The following is a 22,337-nucleotide window of genomic DNA, read 5'->3' on the forward strand; positions in this document are numbered from 1 at the left end:
AACCCTCCAGTATATTTTTACCACCACAGTGATTTTTTTCCTTTTCTCCATTCAGTATCTCCATTCCCTCTCAAAGCAGGTCTAACCAGCAAGTCTTAATAGCAGCCACCAAGTGAAGCTAGCTCCATGTGCGCTGACATTGCAAGAGCCAGCAGTTTGCACAGAAGTTCTAGTGAAGACAAGGGCCTCAGAGTCTCATTAGCCCCAAACACCAAACTGCTTCCAGCTGTGATCAAGACAGACCTAACCACACACACACTTGTGCCAGGACAGGACAGCATTTCAAGGGAAATGCCCATCAACAGCCACTGCAGGAAGTAAACAGGACAGATGATTCATTTGTTAAGTCAACACTGAACCACTGCCTCAGTCTTATTCTACAGGTGACGAGCTTCCCATGACTCTTGGTTTTTAAAGAGACATAAAAAGTAAACACACCTTGGCATTGTTAAGAGCCCCATGACATGCTTTAAATTAGTTAATACTTGGCTCAGATGGTAACATCTAACCAGGGTAACAATAATCTACCTAAGTTTTGTGTGGTAAATATGTTGATTTTGTTTTTTTTTAATCCACATGAGCTACATATATAGTAACAGCTGGAATAGCCTTTATTCTATTTGGCAAAGGACCTCAGGTTTTCAGTCTTAATGAAGTTAATGAAAGCTTAGGAAATGCACAGCAAAGTGATATACAGGAGCTGGCTAGGCTTTTGAATCTCTCCAGAATAAACACAGAGAAGAGGTACAAGGCAACACACACCCTAGCAATTCCAGGGAGTACTATATTAACTAATTGCTTAAATAAAGGCTCTTAAGAGTTTGTTTTTAAAGAAATCAGAGGCAGGATACCTCAAGATACTTTCTATGTAAGCCATGGATCTGGATTAAGTCAGTGTCCACTGGTACCAGCACTGCATTATCTCCAGAGTAAGAGATTCCTCCTCCAGACTGCCTAACCAGACATAGGCTAAGGAGTATCTCTGAGGACTATTTCCTTTGCAAAGGTGTGACTGCAGCATGCATATTTGTATATATATGCATATATACACACATAACCCAGCAACAGTAAAAAAAAATATGGAAACATAAAGCTCCTTTAAAGCCAGTTATCTAAGCCAGGAGCCTGAGGGCCCAGGAGGGATTAAACAGCCCATGATGGAGCAGTTTCACTGTAACTGAAATTTGAACTTTGTAAATAAAAGCACATCCAGGCATGACTCCTGAGTCACACCCTTCAGGTCTACCATGCCTCAACAGCTCCCTGTTCAAATCCACAGCAGCTCTGAGTCACAAGTGCCTGTAAGAGCCTTCAGCCTATTTAACTCAGTATGCCCAATTCACACTTTATTAGCAGAAAAATCACAGATGGAGGGCAACCTCACCAGACAAGCCCCCCTTCACTCAGGCGAGCCACACTGCGCAGAGGACATTTCCCCCCCATGAGCGCTTCCTCTGAGAGCCCAGTGTAAAAGCCCACTGGTTCTCTCTGCTTCACACTTTATCCACATGAGCAACACCTCAACCCTATGTGAGCCACCCTCTGTTTTCACATTCAGTCCAAGTACAAACCAAGCCCAGACAAATACAAACAAGCCACAGCCCTCCCCCAGAGCACAGCCAAGTTTTCTGCCAGCCCTGGTGACTAAGCACCCCCATCACATCAACTGCATGCAGACAACAGCCCCCTCTGCCTGGGGAGCTGCTGCTCTGGAGGCAAAGCTGCTACAGAGCAAGACCAAGCTCACTTACACTCTTTCCCCTGCCTGCAGGGAGTTTCTTCAAGCCTCCCCCCCCCCCCCCCAAGTATGGTGCAGAGCTAGGAACTCACCTGGCCACAGCTCCAGCCTGTCTTGCACCCCAGCAGCCTAGGACACCCACCACCACAGCCAGCTGACACAACTGTGCCAGTTACTCTGGGACAGATCAGAACAGGAAGCTCATCATGAACACCTACTCAACTATTTTTAAACCCTAAGGAAAGCTGTATAGCCCCTGCTAATCTCTTGTGCTGTTACAGCTGCATCACCACCAAACCACACACAAGCTGCTAGAGCAAGCTCTGGTGCCTATCTGGGGGCTACAAGGAAAGCAGCCCTCCCACAGCTATGCCAGCACCTCGCTGCTGTGCTTGCGGCCATCCAAAGCACCTCTCCCACTCACAGGCTCTGCTCAGCATCATGTACTCAGTGAGACCCAGTAAGGTCACTGGCAGCAGAGCAAGACAGTCAAACTGCTGTCCTGAGGAGCTTAGCATAGTCTTACACTACTAAGTAGCATCTATTTAACAACTCAGCCATGCTTGACTGTGCTTCCAATTTAAGTACCATAAAATCAGGTGCAATGAATTCAGGCCACCCCACCCACCGAGCCATTTAAAGCCCCCCAGGCCAGTGCAGTCTCTCTAGAGCTCTCTTTCAGCAATGCTGTTTCCTCAGTTCCTTGGGGTCATGGGTTGATTTCACTTCTGCTAAGCACCAGCAAGCAAAAATGAAAAAAAGAGGAAAAAACATGACCTTTATGGGAATGTAAACTGATTATTGATCTCAGCTGTTGATAGTGGGCATGGGGATTTTCCAGAGCAAGGCTATTTGCAGACTTGTTAGCCACAGCTGAGGCCAAGGGAGCAACTCACTAGCTTCTGCCTCTAGACTAGAGGGGAACAAAAAGCCCTCAGATTGTAAAAGTCAGACTATAAGAATTTTCTTTTACTCTGGCAGGACAATTTTGCTATATAAGAGAATCCAGAAACCTAATTAAAACCTGGAATGTGCTTCCAGATATGCTGCAATAATAATGTTTCTTCCTTTATAACGCTTGTTCTTTTGTCAGAACAACAGCTCTCTTTGCAGATAGAAAACCTGGCTTTATAATTCACAGAAGCCTGCTGGATGCAAAGCTATATAACAGAGCAGGGAATGGCTTTGGGCTGCCTGCTACTTTTCTGACTCAGGACTAACTGCCAGGCTGGTAGTCCGTTCTCACTTTGATGCATGTGGTTCTCGTTAATTGTCACTGTTCATGATGTGGTGTCCCAAAGGGGCTGAAAGTTCTCCTATTGTAGAGAAAAAGATGGTTACCAGCTTATGTTGCTGGGGACAATTTGGAGCTCTTCAAGCAGTGTTCCCTGCTGATCAAATAAGTCTTAGTACAGCTTTTTAGCAGACGCTAAGGGTAATTCTGGCAGATAATATGAACATATTTTACTCTACTGTATTACAATAGCTTTACTTTATCCCACAATAGTTTATAAACTATTGATGTAATCCTGCAAACAATTACTTGTGGAAGTAGTGTTCCTCACCTAGACAATCCTTCTGAATCAACTAAACCTACTCACATGAGTAAAGTACCAGATCAGACCCCAGGGTCATACTGTGCTGCCGAGCTCTCTGTATGACTCTTACTCCCAGGTAATCGCATTCTGCTAACATATCTGGGATGCCCAATATCCACGCTGAGCCCCCCAACAAGCATCACTGCCACACTGAAATGCAGTTACCTCTCCTGTGCAGGGCAGCGGACATTCAGTGCCCAGGAAATATTACAGGGACGATGCTCTAGACCCGAGAACCCAGGAAGGATTAATAGGAGGTTAACTGGATAAAGCCTGAACTGGGAAAGTCCTGATCTTCCCAGCCAGCTCCCTGACCCAGTCCTGCCAGGTAACGACAGTTACCTTCAGCCAGCAAAACGGAGCGGCGGCGTGCAAGGGTCCTGCCGTGGGGCAGCCACCTTCAGCCTAGGAAGCTTGTGGGCTCTCCTGCTGCGACTGGAAGGATCTTGGTGTTAACATATTGGACACGTTCTTGTTACCCCAGAGGTTTTCTTATGTGCCATAAAAAGAGAAACATCGCCCTGCTCTAAAACACGTTCATTTGAGGAGAAAAAGATTTAGAGTCTCATTGACTCCCTGCTTATTGCAAGACTGTGCCCTGTGTTTTTACTTATACCCCTGCCTGGGTGGAAGGTAACAGCCCTGGGTTGCACAGCCTCAGGCTCTCGCTGAATGGGACAGACACATGGTGAAGCAGGGCTGGGAGCTCCTTTTCTTTGAAAAGGACAAGTCCTGCAAACCTCGATTCTTTAGCTCTTGGCAGCAAGCTAGCATAAAACATCTTTCTCTGTTTTGTTAGCTTTTTACAGTTTTATACTTGTTCTTGCACGGGAAGTTTTGCCAGTACATGGGAACTAAAATGAAACACATTATTTTTGGAGACCATGCTGGTAACTTGTCTCTTCTCCTTCGCTTATACTGTAGTCCTTCATGCATTTCATCTTTACTATAGTTTCCACACCACAGTCTGATCCAGAGGGCTACAGAACAGCACCCCATTATGCAGTAAGCTCTCAAAAATACCCAGCGCCGAGCAGCGACTAAAGGGTCAGATGGGATCCAGGTGCCAATGGTTCTCGGGCACCCTGGGAGCAATGGGGAACCCTTATCTTCCCTCCCAGAGACCAAGAGGAAGTGCTGGGTTCCCACATCTGCCACCACCTCTTTCTCATGCGTGTGCAGATCAGTGTCCCCGTGAGTATCACACGCTCCCCTGGAGAGGGCAGCCGAGTATTGCTGAACATGGCCCCACTGCTTCTGCTCCAGGAGCTGCTGGGAAATTCCTGGGTCAAAATAATGGGAGAGGAGCCTCTGGCTCACAGCAGAGGGGAAAATGTAAAGATTTGGAGAGCAAGCGATGAAACTGCTATTCAAAGTCACCACAAATCCCCTGAATAGTGGGAACTGGGATACAGACAGGAGGGAAGGTAGAATTCCCCCTTGGGAGAAGGGGGACGTGCAGCGATGGGGCTGCGGGAGGGGGCTGCGGCTGGTCCTTACTAGGTTAGAGCAGGGCCTGCTGCGAGGCAAAGGCAGGATGTATCCAGGGGCAAAGGAGCGTGGCCCGCCCTTTGCAGCCAGTGCACTGTGTGCTCCTCACTGTGGGATTAGAGAGTGTTGTGTTATCCTACCCACCCACAATACGCCAAATTCCTTTGAGATTTCAGGCAACTTTGCATCTACCCGCTGACATGGACCCTGGAATAATAGATCCCACTTCCTCCCACTGCTCTGGTGTCACCCGCCAGCACCTGCAAGCTGTCCTGGCTTTTCTGCAACACCAGTACAACCCGCGGATAACTAGCTCCGTGCTGCTGCCGCTCAGCTGACAGGGAAGAAGCGGTTAGCTGGGAGGAAGGGTAGCCTAGGACAGGAGGAGCAGAGATGTTGGCCTCTGCAGACCTGGGTCCATCATGACCACGGCTGTGGGACTGTGTAACTTAAGGCAAGCCGTTTCCTTTGCCTTCCGTTTGCAAAGAGAAAATCACTTTACTGTTCTGGCATTAGCCGAGCATGTTAGTACACAGAGATGTGCCTTGCACAATTTCACAGGCACAGAGAGGTGAGATTCTTGCTGTTAATGGAACCAGACAAGACAGAGGTGGCAGTTTTACGAGCTTGCCCTTAGATATGCCCTGTGCACAAACAGGCATCTCCAGATTTTTCTTTATCTGCTTCCTAGCTCTCTTCTTTCCCTCTTCTCTTCCACTTCTGCATAGAAATTGGAAAAAGACCCTGAATGTCTTGCCTAAAACATTCCAGGTTCGTGGAGAAATCAAAGAGACTGAGCAGATGATTTCAGCAAGTTGGGGGTTAGGGTGGCTGTGAGATGTGCCACTAGCAGCCAGAGGCGGAACACGAGACCCAGAGGGGAAGTAGGGAAGGACAGAAAACCTGACACGCTTTCACCAAAAGAATGTGAGACAGAGCAAGAAACCAGAGGAAGGATTCAAACTGATGGATTTCCAGCCCAAGGGAATAATATGGAATGGTACAAAAAACCCAGATGAAACCAGAAGTGGTGTTGTAAAAGAGAAGAGGGAAGCAGGCGCCGTACACAGCTGCAAAACATGCCCCGAGAGCTGGAGGGATAGAAGTCCCCAAGCACCCCCAACATGAGACTCAAGTGAGAGGCAGCGAGTGGTTTGCATTTACTAACCCAAAGGTACATCCTGTAGGCAAGGATCTTTTTTCTCACGGTAAAGCGCATCGTAGCTCGGAGCCCACAGTGCTGACACACATACACGCAGTCTGGTGAGACTCTGCTGCGACGGGTTTGTCACAGGGAGATGTGTTATTTAGGCTATTCTGCAATACAAAGTTAACAAAGGCTGGGAAAACTGTTTTCTAGGATGAATACTTTCTTAACAAGAACGCAAAAGGTAAGTGTTTTAATAGCAGACTGAGGACTAGCTCTTTGCATTTGGTTTTAGGGAATATTAATGTTGGACATGTCAGAGGTATTTCCAAATGTCTAGCAAGGGTGAGTATGATACTGAGCTCTCAGGCTGAGCTTTCTGCACTAGTTAATGTTTATTGCAACTCTGTGTGTGTTGGTTTCAGGATGATGACAGAAGCACTGGTTTGCCATGCTTCATAGCCGTACTGGTATTTGCATTGCTGCGCTGTACTCACACCCTCGTGTATTTTGAATGTTGAGCAGTCACACATGGGCAGAACTATTGTGGAAAGAAATAACGCAAATAATCTTCAATGTGGCATTTGTGCTAGACAATTTTTAGCATCCAGGGGGTACAACACATAGCATTATTTAATATGGTCAGTGGGACAAGCCGGGATGATCAGCTATTTTCACACTAATGCCAAAACCTCTCCTGCAACTGAAACAACAAATCATATACAAACTAATATATGTATAAAATAAAAGATATTTTGTTTTTTCAGCATACTAGCAAGTGAAATGTCAAAGCATTAAGGATGATTTTTGTGTAAATCATTTCATCTGTTCCTATTAAGTGATCATTTAGGACATTTTATTTTATTTCAAAGATCGAAGGTCTCAGAAATTCTTGTGATGAAATATTCAAGTGCAGCACTTTCAAAGTACTGTATGAACATTGCAATGACTGATTGCTGCACAAATAATTTAATTTTCCATTATCCAAGTAACTGGTATGTTAACTTATTAATCACAAGGATTCTGAGGTGCCTCTGTAAATGAAGAAACCATCAGAAACCATGCTGCTATGTGCAATGCAGTGTAAGTCTGACAGCTGAAATCAGTCTCACCAATGCACTCGAATGGAAAAGGGGGAATGGATTTATTTTCCACTGAAGCCGGTGTGAGTGGGCTCAGAACCAGATCTAATGCGTGGAAGATTTCTCTGCTGGTTGTGGACAGACTTTGCAGTCAGCAACACCGTATCAGAAATCTACCACGTTCTCACATGCCTTCTCTGCGTTTTGTTATTAACAGCAGGGCCCATTTAGCTCAGTTCATTTGGTGCGTTGCCTCCATTTGCTGCCCCTTGGGGTCTGCTATGCTGCTGGCATTGTTTGGGGTTTTCTCCACTCTAGCGTTGCAAGAGCTGGGGTTTCCATTGCTTTGCTTTGGCAGAACATTCCCCATTCCGAGAGATCCTGTCGGCAGGAAACGTTCCACTGTTCCAGGAGGAGACTTAATCCGGTGGCTGAGCAGAGGCCCAGGAAATCCCAGTTCAGCTCCCACGGCTTCCAGGGAACCAGTCGCTCAGAGTGTGTCTGGGCTGCAGTCTCCTGTCTGTAAAAGAGGGAGAGAAGCTCCTTTGCTCGCTCTTGCTGAGCCGAAATGTCAGCCCCGCTGGCAGGGACTTGGGTTTTGGGGCTGGTTGCTGCAGGGAGGCGCAGCTGCGCCTGTGGCTCTAACTCCCGTGTGGTGGAGCTGCTGCCCCTCAGAAGGGAGTTTCCAGCCTGGAAGCGGGACTGTGACCAGTCCTGGTTGGGTCATGCCCCATGAAGGATGCTGTGGGCCAGCTCCCTCCCAGGACCTAAATACGAGCTGGCTTGTTTCCCAGGAGTTGAAGCAGGCAGGAGGCAGTGGGGATGCACAAACGATGGGTCAAATACAGGGACCTTTCTGATAAGAGAAAAAATGTCCCCTGGCTGTGAAAAAGCACCCTCATAGACGATAAAGAAGGGTCAGGCAGTGAGAGGAGGGCAACTCTCAACGTTTTCCCATGTTTTCTAGCTCTGGAGCCTTCATGCAAAAGAGCAGACCTTGTGCTGGAGCAAAGCCCCATCCTTTCTCTTGCAGACACAGGAGCTGGGACAGGGATTTGGGGAAGCTCAGTCAATACTGTAGAGAGTTGTCCTTGTCATTCAGTCTGAGACAAAACAGATGTGGGAAGAGACGGTCTGGCTTCTCTGGCTGGTTGCTATGAGCCCAGCACACTATTTTGAACCTAAGGGCTTATCTGAATGATGTCAGCTTAATGGAGAGAGCTATACCAGACCAGTCAGTGCAAGAGTTATTTTGCCATTTAAACTAAATTCTCTCCCTAAGCAACATAACATGAGGAACAGCATTTTACTGGCCTTGAAACTCTTGCCTAGTGCTCAGTACAACTTCCAAGCTCCTAAGTACATTCTCGGGGCGTTGCATAAATGCAGATACTGAGAATTTTAGATGTTCCCAGGAATGTTGGCTGCAATTAATAGATGTCAAGGAGATGCTGGAGTTAATCAAGAGATATCTTGAAATGGATGCTAGAGTTTTGGCTGGGGAACTCTGGATACTTGAGGAGGCAGTTGCTGCCTTGGTGGTCCCTGGTGAGCCCTAAGACAGGCCAAAGTCCATCTGTCTGCACAATCCATCTCTCTCTCCAGAGAGAGACTGGTTCGCTGTCAGGTTTAATAACAGCAGTTAGTAATTAATGCTGCACTTGCAACGTTTCTGTGAAGAGCTGCTGGAAACAAAGAGTGCTGAGATACGAGTGCAATATCCCCCGTGCAGTGGGATTATCCCATGCCAGAGTATGATGTAACAAGAGAGAGGCTTGCTGCAACACCGCCACATTTCAGCCCAAAGTCCAGGATCTCTCCAGTCTGATATGACAAGAAATGCAAACCAGCGTTGAACCACTCCCGGTGTGACATGCACCAAACGCCCTGGAACCGCTGATGTTTTAGCCCTGGCGCATGGCAGGAGCTCATCTCCAGAGCCAAGCGTGGGGCTCAGGCTCCTCTCAGCATGCTCCTAGGCTGCATCTCAAATTCGGAGGGCTATTTTGCAACTATTGCCACCACTATGCCCAGCCCCCTTACAAGGACTGAACACAAACAGCAGTGGGTATCAGGGGTTGGTTGAGTCAAAAAGGGAAGGAAGTGACAAAGACGGATATAAAATACCTGTCACTGCTAATCCGTTGTGGACGGAGGTTTCTAGGATGTTGGTCGCTGCTGACTGTTGTTGCCTCTAGAGATAGCCATTGCTTTCGCCAAATTTCAGCAAACACACAGAGAGACCGCAAGATAGTCGGCTACAGATGCCTGACAACCCAGCAGCTCAGCAGCAGCACAGCCCCTGTCCCACCTTGGCTCTCACTCATTCAGTGCTTGCTTCGCTCCTGTCGTATTCAGTAGTTATCTGAGCAGCCTGTGGCTCACGATTTTTGGACATTTCCTCTTTTGAAAGACAGCTGAGGGGAGCGGGAGACAGTGGTTCTGGGGAAGGGAAAAACGCTGTCAGGTCAGAAATGCTTTCCTCCAGCAGCTGAAACTCGTGGTCTCATTGCCCAGATTTGGGATCTTGGATACTCAGAGCCAGTCAGGATAGTGGCTCCTGTCCCATGGGCCCTTGTAGCAGTTGGGGTATGAACTGCCAGTGCGTGGCACTCAGGACACATCTCTCTCTACTAGACAGATAAGGCAGCCTTAATGTATCCATCAACCTCCTCTTCATCTGCTGTCTGCACCCCAAGATGACCTCGTTGCTCCCATTAAATTTGAGCTCCAGAGATCACTGTTAGGAAGCTATAACAGACTGACCGGTCACCATGCAGCGATCCCTCCCCGCCAGCTGCTAGGGGTGTTTCTTACCCAGCATAAACATGAGGCGACCCAATGCAGCTGAGCCCTTGGGAAAATGCATTTAGTTTAAAGTAAAATTATAGTCAAGGGCAGAAAAGAGAGAAAAGCAACATCCAAGCGGCAAGCTCATCAGTATAATGTATTTAAATGTATTAAGCTGCAGAAATGTAGAAAAAATACATGGCTGAGCTGCTATAGAACGCACCAAACAGCTTAACATCTAACCAAGGAAAAATAAGGCATTTCCTTCTACCAGATCTCTGCTAAAAGTGTTCACAAAACTAACCTAATCCTGGGCATGTACAAGGCTTTCTAGGTTCAGGTGATCTAACTCCCGTCACGTCCACGTTTGTCTATATTTCCTACCCGCACTGTTATATTTATGCTAAACAATAACTTGTAATCACTCTGATCATGTGCTTGTTCTGGTGATCCCAAGAAAGGCTCTGTTCCTCATTAACAAAATCTCCAAAGTGTTTAGTGCCTCGTCCTCTCCAGACTCCCAGGCACTGCAGGCACGTGGAAGAGCAGCGCGGTCCCCACTAACCGCCCGTTCGCTCCCTCTCCCCGAGGCGATGCAGCCACGGCCTGACCAGCCGGCGGCGGCGTGCTTCGTGACCGCGCGCGGAAGAGCAGCAAGAGGCTGAGATAACAGGCAATATTATCTGATGTGGCTGGCAAATGTGGCCACACAGAAATCAGGCAAAATGTTGCTGCTACAGAAATAAGCGATGGTAACATTACTGAGGAAGGGCAGGGCTGTGCCGGCATTGCTATTTTGGCAGTTCCATCCCTGGGACATACGGAGTCTTGCTGCAGGCGTCTTCTCCTGCAGACTTTGCTCTGATCCCTACAGAGATCTGGGCTAGACTTGCATTGCCAGTGTCTCAGTTTAACTGCCAGGAGGTCCAGCTAGAGCGGGAGACAGACAGACGCACAAACAGCCTCAACGCAACTGCTGGGGAGGGTGGGACGTTCCCATCATCTGCAGCCTGCAGCCTGCAAACAGCTCTGCCCACTCCCTGCTGCAGGAGGGCCATGGGACGTTTCCCCCAGGGCTGATCCCCGCAGGGCCGGGCCAGGCAGGTCCCTAACCCGGGCCGGGGTGGGGGGAGCCCGGGGAGGGCAGGTACTGCAGCCTTGAGGCTGGGCGCAGACAGATTTGCAACGTTTCCTGCCAGGACAAGCCAAGCTGCCGCTGCTCCGAGCGCTGCAGTGTTTCTGACCCGGCAATACTGGCTCTGAGTGCATGAGCATGCGTCCAGCATCTCCTTCACCTGCCTGGCCAGTGTGGAGGCACCTGCAGCGAGCTGTGTCTGGCCTCAGGAGAAAAGGAAGTTCCACAGGGCATATCCTTTAAATGAGGGAAAGCATTCGACCTTATTTCGCCTTCTCCGCCTCACTTTCTGCACTGGGAACACGAGGGACACCCTGGCTGTGCAACCCTCTGCAGAGCTGGATTTGAATCTTCCCATGGCTTGTGGCACCCAAATCCGCACCGAGGGGAATCCTTCACTGCAGCAATAGGTACAGCACAAATAGCCTTTGGTCCCTGGTTGCAGTCCATCTATTTCTTCCTGAATCTGTCTCTCCCTGCCTGCAGCTGGGCATGAGATGGGCCTTTCTGTGGCTGATTTTGAAGCCACCAGCAGTGTGGCCAACACAGAGGCAGCCACTACGTTACTTACGCATAAGTGAAAGAAATTATTCCTTCCTTAAAATAACCACTGGAGAAGTTATGCATGTTTATAGTGAACACAGTTATTGGGTAGGCTTTACTCCACAACAGTCTCCCGTGCCTCTACTAGAGGCTTCCTACGCTTGTACCTCTTCACCCTCACCCCGCACTACAGCTTTTCCACTCAGAGCAGAGAGTATTAGCTGCCATTTGTGCTGCCAGCCCTGCACAAAACACTTCCAAACGATAATGCCTTTCTACTTCAGTTTCCCCAGCACTGCCTGGGCAGGCCCCTCCAGGCAGCAATTGCTCTGCGCTGCCCCGTTTCAGGACTGAGATCATGCCTACACACAGCCAGGTTCTTTCCCTGTTCCTTTTGCGGTATGTGTGACAATAAAACATAGTTAAAGGCTTTTTTTTTTTTTTTTTGAGACTTGCCTAGGGACAAGAGTGAAATCAACTGGAGAGAAAATTAGAAGCATTTATAATTCACCTTTGACACAGGGATTATGGGGAGAGAAATGCAACTTTAATGTGGCTGAGGTTTATAAAACTGTAATGTGCAAGCTTAAGTGTAAAAACCCTGTCATTTTGTATATTTGAACACTCTTTGGCGAAAAGTAAATGCTTCCAAATGCACTTTGTGTCCCCAGAGGAGGCTCACTGAGTCCCCAGCAGCGCAATATCCCTACTCCTTCTCCAACCCAGCCATCTTCCTGACCGCTCAGGCAGTATCACTCAGAGAGGTTGTTCTCCAGGGCCTGTCCGCAGCCACAGCACAGTGTTGGCATGGGCAGCCACAACAGCCCTTCCACCTCTGCTGGCCCCGCTCGGGCTGCGAGCGTGAATCTTGGAGACGAGGTAACAGCTGGCGCAGGAATCTGTGCAGTTATCAGCGTTACTGCTTCCCTCTTGTGGTGAGGAAACGGCCTCGGAGACAGAGGCTGTACCCACCAGCTGGGACAGACAGATCACAGCTAAATCACCAGTGGGAGAAACCCTTGATCTCTGTTGAGAAAGACTCTTTTTCTTTTGCGTGTACTCCTCTAAAGGGAGAGAGGTCCCCAAGTAGGTTGAATTTATTGCTCTTTGTGCTCCTGTGAGTGTGATCCCCCACCCTCCCCTTGTTCTTTTTCAGAGCATCTGAAGAAATGCAGAAGGAAGAAAAAAGGCTCTCTGCAAGCTCCTGGCCCCAGTTAACTACTATGGATATATGCAAGGTACATGAAAACACCTCCAAATGCAGTGCGAACGCCATGCCCATGGAGTGTTTCATGGTTCTCAGCACACAAGCGCAGAAGATAAGCATTGCCACGCTGTGCTGCCTCTTTGGGACACTGTGCATTTTGGAGAACTCTTTGGTGTTGTATCTGATTTTCTCTTCCCCCACAATTCGGAAAAAACCTTCCTACCTCTTTATCAGCAGCCTTGCCTTGGCTGACATCCTGGCCAGCATCATCTTCGTCTCCAGTTTTGTTAACTTCCATGTCTTTAATACAATTGATTCCTCTAAAGAAACATTCCTGCTGAAGCTGGGAGGGGTCAACACATCCTTCACAGCATCCCTGAGCAGTTTGCTGCTGACGGCCCTGGACCGTTACATCTCCATCAGCCAGCCCTCCGAATACAAGTCTCTTGTGACAAGGAAGAGAGCGTGGGTAGCCCTGGGGGTGCTCTGGATGACATGTGTGACCATTTCCTCCCTGCCCCTTCTGGGCTGGAACTGCTGCATTCTCGATTCAGCCTGCTCTGAGCTGTTCCCATTTGTGGATGACAACTATCTGTCAAGCTGGATCTGCCTCATCATGGTCCTGCTGGTGTCGATAGTCTGTGCCTATGCACGTGTGCTGTGGAAGGCTCATCAGCACGTGGCTTACATGGGGAAGCAGCAAGTGCAGGGTGGGAAGCAAAATGCCAGGATGAGGATGGACGTCATGCTGGCCAAGACGCTAGTGATAGTACTGACTGTCCTCATGCTGTGCTGGTCTCCAGTCCTGGTTCTCATGATCTACAGCATCTTTGTGAGGCTGAGCAATCAGCTTCGGAGGGTGTTTGCCTTCTGCAGCACCCTCTGCCTGCTGAATTCCATGGTGAACCCCATTATTTATGCCCTGCGGAGTAAAGAGCTGTATTCTTCCCTGAGGATGGCCTTCTCTCGGTTCAGGAGGCAGCTAAGGGCCACAGAGGGCAGCCCAGAAGCAGAGAGTACCCACAAGTCCTCAGCGATAGAGACTGTTTGTGAAGAAACATGCGTAACATAGGGAGGAACGCTCAGTGAAAGTCTGAGCTTGGGCAGGTGGAAAGAATCTGGCTCATTTTTCTTTTGGATAGTTTTTCTTTTCTCCTCTCTGTGGGGGTCCTGGGAGATGATGGATCAGATGCTTGTCATGGAGCCACCTCCCTCTGATGTTATTCTTAGACACTGAGACACAAAGTGCGCAAAATTTACATGGACAGTCAGTCCCTGTGCTGTGCTACCATATGGAGGCTGCAGAGATACCAGTGCCATGTAACACCATGCCAGTCAAGAGCCTTCTGCAGACCCCCATGGGGCAATGGATAAAGGAGTCCATACCCCAGAACAGCAGATCCTAATATTTTAAGATAGGTCTTCCTGCCTGGCCTTCTGCCTGTCCAGCCAGTCACCTCCTAACCCATTTTTCAGTGGTGTCTTCCTCACACACTCTTAAAACACAGCCAAACTCAAGCAAAGCCCCCTACAACTTCAGGCACACTAGAAATAACCAGGCATCATATAGCTCTCTCTCTAAAACCCCTAACTGGGCATGGGCAAAATTATACAAGCACTATCAGCAAAGTGCTAACAGCACATCATTCAGTGGCAGAGATACATCTATTTATACCAGTCTTGAAGGCAGGGGTGTTATGTATTAACAGCGTGGTGACACAGGTCTTGAGGTCCTGGCAAGCGTGGGAGAATGACATCGACTCATGACAAGGCTCCCTCCACCTATTAACACCTAGGTGCATCATTGCAGCAGCAGGGCCTGCAGCAGCAGAGGAGATACCTGAGCTTTTGCTGGAAAAAGTTACACCTTGCAAATCGTTTCACTGGAGTTGCTTACAAACTGTCCTGCCTAATCACGTCTCACAGCGTTTAAGGTCGTACTGCTTTTAGCGCTTCATTCTTTATGTAGGAAAACGAACATGTTCTCACTGTGGCTTATAGACTCTGCAATAGCTAAGCGCTTCAAGATGGATCTGACACTGCAGGCACCACGTTTCAGTCAGGAAGTTTAAGGAAACCTAATCTATGTGACACAGACATTTGTTCATTTGGATGTCATGTATTTGGATGTTATGTTATTAAACGATCAAACCATTTTTCAGCCTCTTCTTCCCTTAACCTCTGGGACACAAGATCCTCCCCTCCAAGCAACAGCTTCAAGGCTAACCTTGGCCGGATATTCCGACCGTAAGCAATGGATTCTTTGGCAAAATACACGAAAGCGGCCGTTTCGGCTGGTCAGAACCGCCACGGCCGGCGCGGTTTGCTGCCAGCTCTTTCTCAGTAGTGACTACAAAGCAATCCCCGCCGCCGCCAAGCGCCGCGGCGGGGCAGGAGGCCCGGAGCGGCTTCTCCGGGTCAGGGCCTCCAGCTGCTCGGACTTCGCCCTCTCCCCCCGCAGGGCCCTCACGTGCCGGTCTTGGAGTGAGGCCTCAGGCCCACACGCCACGCTCCAGCCGCCGGCGCACAGGCCGCGGGGGGTGACGGAGGGTCTCAGGCCGGTCGCCGGCGGCCTCCCACTGCACGTCGGGCCCCCCACGGCGCAGCGGGGCCGCCAGCGCTGAGGCGCAGGCAGGTGGGCTCTCTCTGGGAGGCCTTTCTCTTACCTTGGCCCCACACGGCGAGGCGCGGGCTGGCTGCGGGAGGGCACACGAGACAGCTGGAGCAGGGCAGACCCGGAGCTGTGGGCAAGAAGCGGGGCTTCAGCCCAGGGTGCGAGGCGGACAGCAGCCTCGAACTCGCGGCGCCTCGCTAGCAATGGCGGCCGCGCGTCACCCTTTGCCTCGCTAGCAATGGCGGCCGCCGCCCTTACGTCACGCGGCGCGGGGCCGGGGCGCTATGGCGGCCGGCGGGCTCCTGTGGCTGGCGGCGGCGGGGCTGGCGCTGGCGCTGGCCGAGCCGCGCTACCGCCCGGACTGGGCCAGCCTGGACGCGCGGCCGGTGCCGGCCTGGTTCGACCGGGCCAAGGTGGGCGTGTTCGTGCACTGGGGGGTGTTCGCCGTCCCGGCCTGGGGCTCCGAGTGGTTCTGGTGGCACTGGCGGGGCGAGCAGCGCGCCGACTACGAGCGCTTCGTGCGGAGCCGCTACCCGCCCGCCACCACCTACGCGGACTTCGCACCTCTCTTCACCGCCCACGACTTCCAGCCCCGCGAGTGGGCCCAGCTCTTCCAGCGGGCCGGCGCCAGGTCAGCGCCAGGGTGCCGGCCTGCGAGGCCCGGGGGAAAGGGAGGTCGCTGAGAGGATGGGGGATCCGTGAAGGGATGGGGTGTCTGTGAGGAGATGGGGGATCCATGAGGAGATGGGGGATCCGTGAGGGAATGGGGGATCCATGAGGGAATGGGCATCTGTGAGGAGATGGAGGATCCCTGAGGGGATAGAGAATCCGTGAGGGAATGGGGGATCCGTGGGGGAATGGGGGATCCGTGGGGGAATGGGGGTCTATGAGGGGATGGGGGATCCGTGAGGGGATGGGGGATCCGTGGGGGAATGGGGGTCTATGAGGGGATGGGGGATCTGTGAGGGGATGGGGGATCCATGAGGGAATGGGCATCTGTGAGGAGATGGAGGATCCCTGAGGGGATAGAGAATCCATGAGGAGATGGGGGATCCATGGGGGAATGAGGGATCCGTGGGGGAATGGGGGTCTATGAGGGGATGGGGGATCTGTGAGGGGATGGGGTGACTGTGAGAGGATAGGGGATCCGTGAGGGGATGGGGGATCACTGAGGGGAGGGGGATTCGTGAGGAGATGGTGGTGTCCGTGAGGGGATGGGGGATCCCTGAAGGGATGAGGAGTACCTGAGGGGCTGTCTCCAGTGTCCCTGAGGGGATGGGGGGTGTCCCTGAGCCATGCCCAGGGTCTCTGAGGGGAGGGGGGTCCCTGGGGGGCTGCATCCTGGGTCCCTGAGGGGACAGAGGATCCCTGAGGGGATGGAGGGACCACGTCTGGGCAATCCTGAGGGGATGGCGGGTTCCTGAGCAGAGCCTGGGGGCCCCTGGGGGGCCATGCCCAGCGGTCCTGAGGAGATGGCAGGTCTTACTACCTCGTGAGTCTCAGTTGTTCATTCTTTACCAGCGTTAAAGACCATTTAAGAGCTTTACTATTCTGGAAGCTTCTTCTAGATGTAAAGGATAATGAAAGGGTTTTCTAAAGAGTGCTCCTCACAGCATGGCTATTCAGTCCCTTGCTTTCTCATTTACCGGGTCTGCCAGTGAGCCTGAGGAATATCTTAGCAAGTTCTTTTGTCCTCCTGACTGAGTACTCTCCTTTTCCTAAGGTATGTGGTACTGACAGCGAAGCACCATGAAGGCTTCACAAACTGGGGGTCACCTGTGTCATGGAGCTGGAACTCTGTGGATACGGGGCCCCACCGAGATCTTGTAGGAGAGCTGGGACAAGCTCTCAGGGAGAGGTACATTGCTGCCAACCTTTGTTGTTCCTTTCATCTTTGTGCATTAAATTATCCTGGCTGTTCTTGACAAACAGCCAAAAATGCTGAGTTTAGGACGAAAACGGTAGTGCTTGCAAAGTTGTGAAATCTGTGAAATAATAATGCTAGTAATTTAATTCTTAATCCCTGCTGCCAGCCTAACTCTTTCCTCTCTCTTTTCTATCTTTTAGCAACATACGCTATGGCCTGTATCATTCTCTGTTGGAGTGGTTTAATCCACTCTATCTAGCCGACAAAGAAAGTGGCTTCAAGACCCAGAGCTTCGTTTTACAGAAGACAATGCCAGAACTTTATGATCTTGTCTTAAGGTAAGAGCTACAACTGGTTAGGACTCAAGAGCGTTTCTTGGTTTCCATGCTGTAGAGAAAGGTGCAAACTGGATGCAGAGAAGAGGAGTGAAAAATGTTAATTTTTGCCAAGGCAGCTTTGTTTTCTTAGCGGTAGTGGTGTGAGGTAACTAGAAAAAGGGTAATTTATTTGACCTGTGAACAATCTGACTTACACAGTAATGCAGGGAAAAAGCTTAGATGCAGGAGCAATGCCCTTTACTGCAGCATTTTGAGCATAGTGGCCTAGAAAGTGGAGCAAGCTATTTAATATTACGTAGAGTAGAAAAGCAGTTTCACTGTGAATTTACATCCTTGCTTTGCTTTCCTGAGTTGACAAAAATACCAGGCTTGGACATGTGTTGCTCAGAATGGCCATTGTTCCAGGTAAAGAATGTGCTTCGTAATTGCCATTAAGATGCACTCTTCTGTTTTTGGAAGAATTGCATCCTGTATTCAGCTGTGATCAACATGCCGCTGCAAGAACCTTGTTTGTGGCTTTGTCTGAACTAGGAAATGATAGCATGAACTCCTCATAACGTCAGGCAATGGGAAGAGGAAGTGAAGATGGACTCCGGAAGTAAGAAAGGCAGTGCTGTGACAGGCTTCCTTTGAGGTAGGAGAAAATAAGAGGCCATTTTGAAATAACATTCCTCTCTCTGTTAGATATAAACCAGATTTGATTTGGTCGGATGGAGACTGGGAAGCTCCGGAGTCGTACTGGAATTCTACCTCTTTCCTTGCCTGGCTTTATAATGATAGTCCTGTCAAGGTATTGCTCTCAGCTATCCTTCTTGTTTTCTCGCACTCTGTAGGTATGAAAGGTCTGGCAGCAGTGAGGTGTGACTGTGGTCAGGTCAGAAATCTGTTTGACAGATGCCAATCATGTGCATTATTCTTTCCTCAAAAATAAAAAGTCCATGCTCTGCTCCTGTGAGAAGACTCTGGTGTCCAAATCAGAACTTGAAAAGAAGCCACAGGCCTGTTGCTTTACAGCACACATGTGGGAGGCTCAGATGCCAGGAGCCTCGTCGCCTCAACTTCTTGAGTGAACGGGGAGTTTCTTCCATAGAGGCATTCAGCCTTTTCTGGAGGCTCTTCTCTCTCTTTCTCTTGATTAGATAGGCAGCCTTAGATATTTTGCCTCCCAACTTGAGTGCCTCACGTAGGAGGGATGAATGCAAGCTGAAAAGTCCAGGACAAAACACTCTCCCTTCTGAGCTGTTGTTGTTCTTTCAGGACACTGTTGTCGTGAATGATCGTTGGTGTAATAACTGCTCTTGCCATCATGGAGGCTACTACAATTGTGCTGACAAATACAAACCAGGTACCCTGCCAACTCACAAGTGGGAGATGTGCTCCTCTGTCGACAAGCTGTCCTGGGGGTATCGAAGCAACATGCGTATAGCTGAGTTAATGGATGAAGCAAGTATCATTGAGGTAAGAAATCTTAAGTCAAAATTGCTGAGAATTAGAGGTTTCTTTCCTCCTTGCAGAGGAGGCTTGCAGAAAGAGTTGTCATGTGCTTTATGCAACCAGAGTGAAGTTAAAGGAGTATTGGATGAGGATAAAGTACTCCTCAGGTGCCTGTGTCTTTGTTGTCAGAAGTGAAGATAAATCAGTTGGTTAACCTTGTTTTATCTGTCGCAGGAACTAGTGCAGACTGTGAGTTTTGGAGGCAACTACCTTCTCAATGTGGGCCCTACAAGTGAAGGGGTGATTGTTCCCATCTTCCAAGAAAGACTTCTGGCACTTGGGAGGTGGCTGGACACTAATGGGGAGGCAATTTATGAATCAAAGCCATGGAGAGTACAGATGGAGAACAGCACAAACAGTGTCTGGTAAGGACTCCATTGCTAAATACCTTCCTGAAACAGGAATCTAGCATGGGCTGGGACTTCCAGAGCTGACATTTCTTTCTTATTTGTTCTTAAATTCAGTACTCTCTGAAGTGTTGCCATCAGGTGTGGATGGCTTTTAGGAACTATCCTACAACCAGAGCGCTCAGTTCCCGCCCCTGAGTGTAATGTAAAGAATATCTTGCTGTGCACATGCAGTTAGAAAGAAGAGAATAAAAATCAGGACTTCAGCCATCTTGCTTAATTAAAAAAGAACAAATCTTCCTCAAAAAAATTTCCATGCTGTTGCTGTCAGGACTGTTTAAGAAGTGGTCCTGGCTAGTTTGAGTTGCATAAATATAGTTTGTCTAAACTCATGCAATCTGTGAATGTAGTGATATTTGCTTTTAAATTGTTATATACTAGTACTGCTCACTGTTACCCAACTGTTACATCTTACTTGCTGAGAAAGGCATAGTAAGGGAGCCAAGAGCCAGAAACGCTGGGATTTTTTTGCAAGCGCGCCCAAATGTGTTCAGCCTAGAAATGCAGAGCAGTGAAAAGATCAGCAAAAGGCAGTGTGTCCACTCTGTTGACCACAGCCTGAAGCAAGGACAGATCAGCAAATGACGTCCACTTTTAGCGAGCATGTGTGGACTTTGTGTGAGTTTCATCAGCCAGCGCTGCCTGGATAAATGGTGGGTCAAAAGTGACACGTTTTGGAACGAGAGGAAAGTAGGTGACCCCTGTATGACAACAGGAGGCAAGCCGGTGTTCTTGGGTTGTCTGAAAAGTCAAGCTCATGTCTCTTGTATGGAGCTCTTCATGTTGCTGAGCTGTTGCTCTCTTAGGTACACTTGTAAAGGACTGGTTGTCTATGCCATCTTTCTGACCTGGCCCCAGGACAATCTGTTGAAGCTCTCTTCACCTGTTCCATCTCCAGACACGCAAGTAAGGAACGTTAAAAATAGATAATGAACGTGGAGAGCCCATCTCAGGCACATGCGTGCTGGGAAGGCCCATTTGGTAGCTGGTGGGAATGCAGAAGTTGTCAACTCTTGCTTCTTGTCCTGGGACTCACTGTCCCTCCTACTGATCCATGCAGCATCCCAGGTTAGTCTTCAAGCTTCATGGTCACTGTCCCATAGAACAGTGGATAGGACTTGGCAGGACAGGCCCATAGTCTGCCACAGAGTAGGTAGGGATACTTCTTCCCTGCAGTCTTTTGCTCCTTTTGACACAGTAAGGAGAAGTAAATGAAAAATGTCTCACATAGCAGAAGGGATCACTGGTATAACATCTCAAATGCAGGTCAGGTGCATCGACCTGCTAATTGTAAATGTAATTGTAAGTGACGCAAATGCTGGAGTGCCCTTTGCTCTAAATAAACATAAGTAAAGACTTTGCAGTAAAAAGAACTACAGTCAAATGTTTGGCCCCAACATATCCGTTATGTTGCCTTTTGTGCACTGTGACTTATAGGTAGAAGTGCACAAGACCACTCTGAATGAGTAGGAAGGCTCTATAGAGACTGCAAATGTGTTAGGTGTACTAGGATGCCCAAGTGGAAAACACCTGTTTGAGCTGTAACTGCGTGTCCCCTCCCTCTTTCTGCAGGTGACGATGTTGGGTCTTGCAGGAGCTCTGAAGTGGCAGAAGTCTCCCGATAAAGGACTGCTGATAACTTTGCCCTGTGTGCCTCCATCTCCTATATCTGCTCAGTCTGGCTGGACTGTCAAGCTTGAGGGTGTGAAATGACAGCTGTGGGATGAAAGCAGCAATCTGCCCCTGCTTTTCCTTTAATTTGAGGCTAAGAATTTTTTTCATTTATTGTTGAGTAAATTGTTTTTCCCTCAGTAGAACTGCTTTTCTAAGACACTTTGTCTATAAGGGATTGCAGTGTCTGTGGACCTTGTTTGGGGGGAAAGGACTGACCTCTCTGCTCAGCAGTTCCTGCTGACAGAAGGGGAAGTGTGAACATGATTTGCAGTACTCTTCTGCTGGGATGTGACTGCTGGTGGGCCAAACACCTAAACTTGCAATGACAGGGTTTTTGTTTTAAAGCGGAGCGTCTTGGCAGATGTTTCTGCTTCACTGCCATGATTAAAGGTGCTGAAGTTGGACAGGCTCCATTAGTAGGAGTCCGTACAAAGTTAATACTGGGCAGTTAAGAGAATCTGAGTTGGGATGTCAGGCCACACTGTACAGTATCTAGGTATTACAGTGGGGGGTGCAATAGCAATGCCTGAAGTTGGCAAATCACTCGGCCAAGAGGGTATTTATCTGCCAAGGAGGAGATCTGCACGCTAGCGAGGAGAAGACTGTTAGAGCAGCCCACAGGTCACCCGGAGCAGTGGGAGCTGTGCCCACATGCGTGCCAGGGAGCCAGGCTATGCACAGCAGCCAGGGCCAGGCTTCCCCGGGCAGGAGCAGGCCCTGTCACTTCCGTGGCGTAATCTACTCATGGTCATCTACTAGTTACCAAATTAATTTTGGTAACTAATGTGAAAGTCCTGTATGTGCAGTTATGAAGCCATGCTTGTGACAGGCATGTTCTAAAGAGGATCAATTACAGTGCCGTCTCACATTCCTGCGTATGATGTACTTTCATATAAGTAAAAAGTAACTGTATGAACTGTATTGTATTACTTTAGTATTGGCTAAAACAATTAGGATCACATACTTCCATCATGAGTAAATATAATGGATGTTTATTGTTGGAGGTGGATTAGAAGAAATTCAGCTATAGAAAACTGTCATCTAACATCAGTACAAATGTATTAGCAAACCTTTATTTGTATTCTGGTGTGGATAGCTATAAGAAAAAAAGAGTTTTGTGTTTTTATGTGGACTGGAGAGAGATGTCACTGATCTGAACTGAACCCATGCCCTCTTCTGCTTTAGTGAAATAGAATTTCCTGCGTTGATGTT

General features: G+C 49.1%; 2 protein-coding genes and 1 long non-coding RNA gene across 5 annotated transcripts; 2 read left to right on the plus strand and 1 right to left on the minus strand.

The window, feature by feature from the left end:
* The first annotated feature begins 5,656 nt into the window (after positions 1-5,656).
* Positions 5,657-14,886, plus strand: CNR2 (cannabinoid receptor 2). Of its 3 annotated transcripts, none has more exons than XM_068917223.1 (2): positions 5,657-6,218; positions 12,681-14,886. In XM_068917223.1, exon 2 carries the CDS (start codon positions 12,694-12,696, stop codon positions 13,801-13,803), a length of 1,110 nt encoding a protein of 369 aa, XP_068773324.1. In that variant the 5' UTR covers positions 5,657-6,218; positions 12,681-12,693; the 3' UTR covers positions 13,804-14,886. The 3 variants fall into 3 exon arrangements, with proteins under 3 accessions (XP_068773324.1, XP_009666536.2, XP_068773325.1); XM_009668241.2 differs by having other exon boundaries at positions 5,762-6,001; XM_068917224.1 differs by lacking the exon at positions 5,657-6,218 and adding an exon at positions 10,898-11,391.
* LOC138062007 (uncharacterized) lies at positions 7,102-15,704 on the minus strand. The gene is made up of 3 exons (XR_011135969.1): positions 15,398-15,704; positions 9,184-9,498; positions 7,102-7,576 (listed from the first exon to the last, which is right to left on the minus strand). It is a non-coding gene; the product is annotated as an uncharacterized lncRNA (long non-coding RNA).
* FUCA1 (alpha-L-fucosidase 1) lies at positions 15,601-22,041 on the plus strand. Its single transcript, XM_009668266.2, has 8 exons — positions 15,601-15,976; positions 17,069-17,203; positions 17,413-17,550; positions 18,235-18,340; positions 18,808-19,008; positions 19,219-19,409; positions 20,258-20,357; positions 21,024-22,041. Exons 1-8 carry the CDS (start codon positions 15,630-15,632, stop codon positions 21,162-21,164), a joined length of 1,359 nt encoding a protein of 452 aa, XP_009666561.2. The 5' UTR covers positions 15,601-15,629; the 3' UTR covers positions 21,165-22,041.
* The last annotated feature ends 296 nt before the right edge of the window (positions 22,042-22,337 follow it).

The sequence above is a fragment of the Struthio camelus genome, chromosome 23 (assembly GCF_040807025.1).
Source record: "Struthio camelus isolate bStrCam1 chromosome 23, bStrCam1.hap1, whole genome shotgun sequence".
NCBI lineage: Eukaryota > Metazoa > Chordata > Aves > Struthioniformes > Struthionidae > Struthio > Struthio camelus.

What these genes read in the sequence shown, in the direction of transcription:
- CNR2 (XM_068917223.1), top strand. Translation starts at nt 12,694, where the DNA reads ATGCAGAAGGAAGAAAAAAGGCTCTCTGCAAGCTCCTGGCCCCAGTTA.
- FUCA1 (XM_009668266.2), top strand. Translation starts at nt 15,630, where the DNA reads ATGGCGGCCGGCGGGCTCCTGTGGCTGGCGGCGGCGGGGCTGGCGCTG. An exon ending in ATGAAGCAAGTATCATTGAG is followed by an intron (nt 19,009 to 19,218) that starts GTAAGAAATCTT and finishes TATCTGTCGCAG; the next exon opens with GAACTAGTGCAGACTGTGAG. An exon ending in TTCCATCTCCAGACACGCAA is followed by an intron (nt 20,358 to 21,023) that starts GTAAGGAACGTT and finishes CTCTTTCTGCAG; the next exon opens with GTGACGATGTTGGGTCTTGC.